The sequence below is a fragment of the Erinaceus europaeus genome, chromosome 6 (assembly GCF_950295315.1).
Source record: "Erinaceus europaeus chromosome 6, mEriEur2.1, whole genome shotgun sequence".
NCBI lineage: Eukaryota > Metazoa > Chordata > Mammalia > Eulipotyphla > Erinaceidae > Erinaceus > Erinaceus europaeus.
Genome location: NC_080167.1, coordinates 26,228,773 through 26,237,522, shown reverse-complemented (window position 1 = coordinate 26,237,522; position 8,750 = coordinate 26,228,773). Strand labels below are relative to the sequence as shown.

Below are 8,750 nucleotides of genomic sequence, written 5' to 3'. Positions count from 1 at the left end.
ATGTTGTGTTGTTGTTGTTTTAAATTTATTTTTAACCTTCTCCACAATTAGCCAGTTTCTCTTGGAAACAGTGAACCATGGGTAGATGCATGGGAACAGCCTCTGTAGGCCATGGTGATTACAACTGTAAATAGAATGGAAAGTAAACATTATAGTATAGCTTAAACCTCCTCTTTGGGATGTATCAGCCTCTTAGTGAGCTATTATCACAGAGATGTTGGGTCCCCCCCCATTTAAGTTGGGTAGTCACCAACTTTATTGGCTCTTGGGAATGCTCATTAAAGAGAGTGAAACTTCATTAGACTTACCTAAGTCAATGGGCCTTTTAAGATTCTATTTATTCTCTGGACTTGCACAATGGGATAATTACCTATGGCATATTACCTCCATTGTGGGCTTACTTATAAAAAGGTGTAGTATCGAACAGACTTTCATAGTATTGCTCAGTGAGTGGTCAAGAAGCTTGCATTGATTTCATGAGCAATGTTGGGGGGTTTAATAGAGAAGTGATTCTGATATAGTTATTTTAGAAGTATCAGGTTAAGCCCACATGCTACAATGCTCAAGGACTGATGTTCAAGCCCCCGGTCCCACCTTTGGGTGTGGGGGGGAGCTTCACAAGTGGTAAAACAGTGCTGTGGGTGTTTCTCTCCTTTCTATCTTTTCTTTCCCTCTCAATTTCTTTCTGTCCCTATCCAATAAATAAATACACCATTTTAAAAATAAGACTGTGGGGTGGGCAGTGGCGCACCAGGTTAAGCGCGTATAGTACAAAGTGTAAGGACCTGCGTAAGGATCCTGGTTCAAGCCCCTGGCTCTCCACCTGCAAGGAGGTCGCTACACAAGTGGTGAAGCAGGTCTGCAGGTGTATCTCTGTCTCTTTCCCTCTCTACCTTCCCCTCTGTCGGGTTGCACCGCAGAGAAGAGAGAGGGGAGATCCAGAGCGAAGAGGGAACACAAATCTTTATTCACACGGGCACCTCAGAGTTGGGTGAGAGAGCAGTGGTTTGGGCCACTTGGAGGTAGCAAAAATGGCTGCCTCCCGGACCACCCTTTTCTGCGTCTAACCACTGAGGTGAAAACAGGGCAAGAGAGACGAGGGGCGAAAGAAGAAGGGCTTTATAGGGCAACAACCAGGAGTGACGTGTTGGGACAGGATTGGTTGGGAAGGGCACTTCGAGAATATCAGCTTAACTCTCACGGGAACTGGCACTAGCTTGAGGGGACATCTGCACAGCATCTCCCCTTTTCCTTTATATCTAATGGACACAGTATAGGAAATATAGAGTGGAGCAGGCTTAAATTTTTTTTTCTTATTTTATGGGTAGGACAGACAGAAATTGAGAGGTGAGGGGAAAGTAGCGAGGGGAAGAGACAGAGATACACCTGCAGACCGGCTTCACCACTTGTGTAGCGACCCCCTTGCAGGTGGAGAGCCAGGGGCTTGAACCAGGATCCTTATGCAGGTCCTTACACTTTGTACCATACACACTTAACCTGGTGCGCCCACTGCCCACCCCGCAGTCTTATTTTCCTCGGTTCAAGCCCCTGGCTCCCCACTTGCAGGGGCATCACTTCACAGGTGGTGAAGCAGGTCTGCAGGTGTCTTTCTCTCCCCCTCTCTGTCTTCCCCTTCTCTCTCCATTTCTCTCTGTCCTATCTAACAATGAAGACAACAATAATAACTACAACAACAATAAAAACAACAAGGACAACTAAAGGGAAAATAAATAAATAAAATTAAAAAATAAGAAGGTTAAAAAAAAAAAGGAAGGAAGGAGAGACTGAATGCATACATTACAGTCTGCACGGACTTGGGTTCAAGCCCTCAGTCCCCCACCTGCAGGGGGCAAGCTTCATGAGTGGTACAGTAGTTTCTCTCTCTCTCTCTCTCTCTCTCTCACCCTCCTCTATCTCCCCCTTCTTCTCAAATTCTCTCTGCTTCTGTCCAAAATAAATAAGTCATATTTACCATGCTGATTGGGGACAGATATACAATATATTATTAGAGTATGTATCTCTTCTGTTGAGACCTAACTGAAGTTTAGATGCATTTACAAGAAATAATTATTAGTTTCAGCCCTTGGAGCAAAACTTAGGGTGGTTAATCTCAGGAAATAAACTATATTTCCTTTTGTCCTAAAACTGAATGTGGTCATTTCTTTCTTGAAACGAGTGACTGTTAGATTTGCAAATCCTTGTTATTATTCAAGAAAACCATTTTTATAGAGACTATGTTTTGGCCTTTGGGAAATAAAATTATTGATTTAATGTTGGCAGCAGGTGGACTCCATGGTGTAATAGCACTCTGGACTCTTGGTTTAATGTTAGTTTACAAAAATTACAAGGTTTCAGGAGTATAGTTTCATACTTATATTATGTACAAGTCATCATACCTCCCACCAACATTTCAGTACCCACCCTTCCTCATACCTTGCCTCGGATAACCACCATAGCAAATATATCTTTCTTTAGTCTTGGAAGCAGTCTATCTGGGGGAGGTTCATTTTCTCGTCTATAACACAAACCTTATTTATGTGCCCCCTCCTCTCCCTCCCCAGTATAACGTGCAGGAACTTTGTTCTTGAGCTCAGCAGCTGTTGTGAGGAAAGGGGACAGTTTGCATTCTTAGCCAGCAACTGCCAGAAGCATTTCTAATCTGGTTTTGGCAGGAAATAGTGCACAAGTGGGAGCCAAGTTAAGAGAAACTTAAAAAATAAACAGCATGACTTTAGATGCCACATGATACCCAGTCCATTTCTTTTTTTTTTAATTTATTCCTTTTTAAAATTAGTGACTTAATAACCATCAACAAGATTGTGGGATAAGAGGAGTACAACTCATACAGTTCCCACCATCAGAGTTCCAGATTTGGATGGTTCCCTATTTTTTTTTGCCTCCAGGGTTATTGCTGGGGCTCAGTGCCTGCACCATGAATCCACTGCTCCTGGAGGCCATTTTCCCCCCTTTTTGTTGCCCTTATTGTTGTAGCCTTGTTGTGGTTATTGTTGTTGATGTCATTCGTTGTTGGATAGAGAGAAATGGAGAGTGGAGGGGAAGACAGAGGGGGAGAGAAAGATAAGACACCTGCAGACCTGCTTCACTGTTGATCTGCTTCTAAATTCTGCTTCTAAGACCCCTTCTGTTGCACTGCTTAATCACTGTGGTCTATTTACATAATCACTGTGTTAACTGGGAACCGCCCTGCCTGCAGGGCATTGGTTTAATCCCCACTGGTTCGAACTCTCTTTTTGCTCCGCCCACTCTCCTAGACACACCCTGATTTACAACACTCTCTTTTCGCTCCACCCTCTCTATGTCACATCCTATGTTTCCACCCTACTTGGCGAGTATATATACAGTTGCTCTTCTGTTTGAACACATTTGGGATTGCTTTCTGGCTCCAAGAGTCCCAGAGTCTCTCTCCCATGAAGCTATGAACTGCGTCCCACTCAGCCATGAGTCCCTGGTCGTCTCTCTCCCACCTGCGAAGCTAGACCGCCACTTCTCCGCTTGTGAAGTGTCTCCCCTGCAGGTGGGGAGCCAGGGGCTCTAACTGGGATCCTTAAGTTGGTCCTTGTGCTTTGCGCCACATGCGCTTAACCCGCTGAGCTACCATCCGACCCCCAAGGTTCCCTATTCTTTATCCTTCTGGGAGTATGGACCAAAGATCTCTATGGGAAGCAGAAGGTGGGAGCTTCTCCACTGAACATGGGCATTGGTAGGTCAATACATACTCCCAGCCTGTTTCTATATTTCCCTTTGGGGACAGAGCTCCAAGTTCTGGAGAGGTGGGATTCCAAGACACATTGGTGAGGTCATCTGCCAAAGGAAGTCAGGTTGACATCATGGTAGCATCTGTAGCTTGGTGGCTGAAAAGCATTAAGATACAAAGCAAAACAAATTGTTTAATAGTCAAGAATCAAAAGGTATGAATATAGCAGATAAGATTTGGGGTCTTCATGTTGGAAGAAACTGGGAAGTCTATTTTAGGTATATTCTAAGGGGCCCATGACTTTACTAATTTTTGCCTGATTGAATGTCTAAAGCTTTTTAATGCAGACTTCAGTTCTGAGTATATATTCCTTTAATCTAAGTACTTAAGGTTTCAAATTAGCAAACTGATTGACTTTTAACACTGGGCTTAAATGTCAATGCTTTTCTAATAATAACTTTTTGTTTTTTAAATATTAAATCACCTATAACTTTAGACCAGGGAGATCAGAAGCAACCAGTCTCGCCAGGATATAAGATGTAGTTATTTGTAAATAATATTAAATGAAATAAATTATGACAAGGTCTCATATGGTACAGTAAATCCTAACCATGGGGTTTTTTAAAGTAAACCAAGTTTCCAAATAGCTTGGTTATAATAATAATTATCTATTGCCTTCTTAAACTCTAAGACAGCAAAGAACCTAGTCCATTTCTACCATTGAAGATTGCCTATGGGGGCGGGGAAGGCTGGGCAGTGGTGTCACACCCTGTTAAATGCACATAGTACTGTGCAAAAGAAGCTGTTCATGTTCGAGAACCCAGATTTGAGCGCCTGCTCCCCACCTGCACCTGGGATGCTTCATGAGTGGCTAAACAAAGCTGCAGATGTCTTTATCTCTCTCCCTCTCTATCACCACCAGAAGCAGTGTATTTGTGGAGCTGGCAAGGAGCCCCAGCAATAACCCTGGAGGGAGGGGAAAATAAAAGGCTGCCTATGTACTTATTAACATGACTAGGTTGTGAGCCCTTCTAGGACAAGGCTGTATCTGACTTTGTATTTGGAAAAGCAGAGTCTCACTGAATCCCAGGATTATAGTGCCAGTTGAAAACATCACTATTACTATTTTTTTTTTTTTGCCTCTAAGGTTGCTGGGGCACAGTGCCTGCACCATGAATCCACTGCTCCTGGAGGCCATTTCCCCCCTTTTGTTGATGATGTCGTTCGTTGTTGGATAGGACAAAGAGAAATGGAGAGAGATGGGGAAGACAGAGAGGGGGAGAGAAAGACAGACACCTGCAGACCTGCTTTACTGCCCATGAAGTGACTCCCCTGCAGGTGGGGAGCCAGGGGCTCAAACTGGGATCACCATGCCTGTCCTTACGCTTTGTACCACATGCGCTCAACCTGTTGCACCACCGCCCAACTCCCCCCCCCCCTGCTTTTTTTTAAGGGATTGACTATACTGCAAATTTGTATAATTGATTTAGTCACAAGCTTTAAACTGTTGCTCATTCTGGATAAACTAGTTGTAGATAATTAGTAGCTAGGAGTCCCTCCTCTCTTCTCCTTTCTACTACACAATACCGCCCACCCTCTGCTCTACACTAAGACATCTCGAACATTCTTGAAACATTATTTGTTCATCCATTCTGCAAAAGCGCTTCTTTTTTGTTGTCTGTAAAGTATAAACACACATCCTGATTGAATCTACTTTTCCTACTAAGTAAGAGGTTTTTTTCATTAATTTTTTTTTTATAAGATAGAAATTAAGAGAGGAGGAAGAGATGCCTGCAGCATTGCTTGTGAGCCTTCTCCCCTGCAAGTGGGGACCAGTGGCTTGAACCCGGGTCCTTGTGTATGGAAATGTGTGTACTCTACCAGGTGTGCTACCACTTGGCCCCAAGGTGAAATCATAGGTGTGAACAAGCTACCTTTTTTAAACTGAAGGCAAAAATTCCTCAGATTGATATACTAAATATATTTATTTGTCTTCTCTCCAAAGGGGAAATTTTGTCAAGATCTTATCTTTGGGCTTTAAATCAGATTGCCAGCTATCTCTGGAATACCCCCCCACCCCAAGATATGAAGATATCAAACATTGCCTGCATGGATGGATGAAGTCTGACCACTGACAGCTGTACTAAAGAGTATTTTGATTGTTGTTACAGACCTTCACTGCTTGGTGTAATTCCCACCTAAGGAAAGCTGGCACCCAGATTGAGAACATCGAGGAAGACTTCAGGAATGGCCTTAAGCTCATGCTGCTTTTGGAAGTCATCTCAGGTGGGTTGTCACCATTGTTCTCGTGTGTTCTGCCCTAGTCCTATGCTTCTGGGTGTAAATAGTAAATATGCATCTATTTAAAGCTGACTGCATCAGAAGTTGTCTTTGAACCTGACTGGCCAAGAACATAGTATTACTGGCAAAGAAAATCTTTGCAAAGAGCAATCTGCCTGGAGTTATTTTTCTGTTCTCAAAAAAAAAAAGTGAATTCTGTTTACATTAGACTTATTAAAATGATGTTAATATGATTCATCTCAAAACAAAATGAGAAGAAATAATGACATTTATATGACCACCCACCACACCTCTCTATTCTTCCTCTAATTGATAAATGTTCTATGAACTGTCTTTCATGCAAAAAAGTAATATCATTGTTGACATAATTCTGAAACCATGAGGTAAATAAAGCCCCAAAGTTTTGGACTATATTTCATTTTTTAAAAAATATTTTATTTATTGGGGCTGGGTGGTGGCACACCTGGTTGAGCACACATGTTACAATGTGCAGGGACCCAGGTTCAAGCCTCTGAGCCTCCGGTCCTCACCTGCAGGGGGAAAGCTTTGTGAGTGGTGAAGCAGTGCTGCAAGTATCTCTCTGTCTGTTTCTCTGTCTCCCTCTTTTTTTTTTTTGGCCTTCAGGGTTATTGCTGGGGCATGGTATCAGCACTACAAATCCATTACTTTTCACAATCATTTTTTTTTATTGAATAGAACAGAGAAAAATTGAGAGGGGGGGAGGTAGAAAAAGAGACAGAGAGACACCTGCAGACCTGCTTCACCACTTGTGAAGTGACTGCCCTCCCTGCAGGTGGAGAGCGGGGGCTTGAAGCAGGGATCCTTGTTCGAGTTCTTGCACTTCATACTATGTGCATTTAACCCAATGCACCACCACTCGGCCCCCTCTCTCCCGCCCTCTCTTTTTTTCTTTTACCAGAGCATTGCTCAGCTCTAGTTTTTATGGTGGTGTGGGGAATTGAACCTGGGACTTTGGAGCCTCAGGTGTGAGAGTCTCTTTGCATAACTTATGCTATGCACCGTCTCTATCTCCCCCTTCTCTCTTGACTTCTGGCTGTCTCTATCCAATAAATAAATAAAAAGATAATAAAAATATATCTTATTTATTTATTACTTACTGGATAGAGACAGAAGTTAAGGGGAAAGTGGGAGGTGGTGGGGGAGATGCCTATGGTATCATTTTATTCACTGCTTGTGAAGCTTTCCTGTTGGAGGTGGGGACTGTGAGCTTGAATCTGGATTCTTGGGCATTATAACACATGTGCCACCACCCAGCCCTGCACCATATTTTCAGTTAGCTATTTCAGACTTTAGGGTAGAGAATTGATCATCTACCCTTGACAGGATATGACTGGGAAGGATAATGAGAGGTCTGCTCTCATTCATAGGTGTCACCATTAGGTGTCAGAGAGGGGCCCTGGCAGCCTCCTTTCTGGTTTACATTAGGCTATCTATCCTGACTTCCTCTACCAGCTAGTCAGTAGCTCTAGGTTCTCCAGGGGCAACAGCTGACTTCTTTCCTTACTCATTCGTAAGTTGAGTCATAGACCAAACTTGACTCTCTGAGGAGATCTAAAAAACATATGGCTTTATAGTATGACTTCCCACTGGTCCATCTGGTCTTGAAAGTTCTGGGTTAACAAACTGAGTCTTAGACTCTGTATGGCACTAGAACTTTGCTGGTTGGTGTGGTGAGTAGTGTGTGTGTGTGTGTGTGTGTGTGTGTGTGTGTGTGTGTGTGTGTGTACACACACGTATCAATATGTTCTTGGTTGGGGGCATCCAAATCTTCTGACTAACTGTTAGAAAGTTAGAATAGCCTACTTCAAAACCAGAAAGGGAGCTGCCAGGGCCAGTATACATAAACACACATACATACAGATTTGGAAATATACTCCCTACAATCTTACAGTATTATAAAACAATATTAGATTTAAAAAAATTTAAACAAAAATGATTTTTTAATTTTTTTTTATTCAGTAGGTGAGAATTAAATTGAGAAGGGAGAGAGAGTATAACAGTACTGCTTCACCACTTATGAAGCTTCCCTCCTATACCATCACCCACCCCCACCCCCCAGCAATTGGAGACCAGGGCTTGAACCCAGGTCCTTGAACATGGCAACATGTATGCACTATCACTCAGCCCTTTCTTCTTCTAGCGTTTGCCCTTCTTCCGTAGCCAGTCAACAGAGTCAGCTTGAAAGCTGTCAGGAGCTGCTTGTTGCTGGCTTTGAAAGTGACTGGGATCCATGTGGATTCAGTCGGCTAGGAAGGATCGTCAGTTTCCCCAATGAATGGGTACTCACGGGATGCACCACGAGAAGGTCGATCCAATGCATCCCAGCCCTGATGACCAGAAAAAAAAAATTGAGCAAGTTTTGTGATCGTGTTCTCTAGAGTGTCATTTACAGAAACTAGGGACATAGCAGAACTACTTCCATTTAAAGAAAGCCTGGAATTGGAACTTTTGCTATCTTGATTTTGCATTTAAGGGGTTCCTTTCTGTACGTGTACACTATTTCTTTCACGTTAAACAGGAGAAAGACTCCCTAAACCTGACCGAGGAAAAATGCGATTCCATAAAATCGCAAATGTCAACAAAGCCTTGGATTACATAGCCAGCAAAGGGGTGAAACTGGTGTCCATCGGGGCGGAAGGTAAGTGAGGTGTGCTGAGCCTTGGTGCCCCAGGCCTGTAGCTCCATGGCTTTTTCCCTCCCCACTTCTAGTATC

General features: G+C 43.1%; 1 protein-coding gene across 1 annotated transcript in view; it reads left to right on the top strand.

The window, feature by feature from the left end:
- The window catches only part of ACTN2 (actinin alpha 2), a 109,925-nt gene that overhangs the window by 39,152 nt on the left and 62,023 nt on the right, over positions 1–8,750 (top strand). The window contains exons 2-3 of the mRNA XM_007527894.3: positions 5,887–6,001; positions 8,556–8,675. Coding sequence (XP_007527956.1) covers positions 5,887–6,001; positions 8,556–8,675 — 235 coding nt within the window. The remainder of the gene's footprint in view (positions 1–5,886; positions 6,002–8,555; positions 8,676–8,750) is intronic.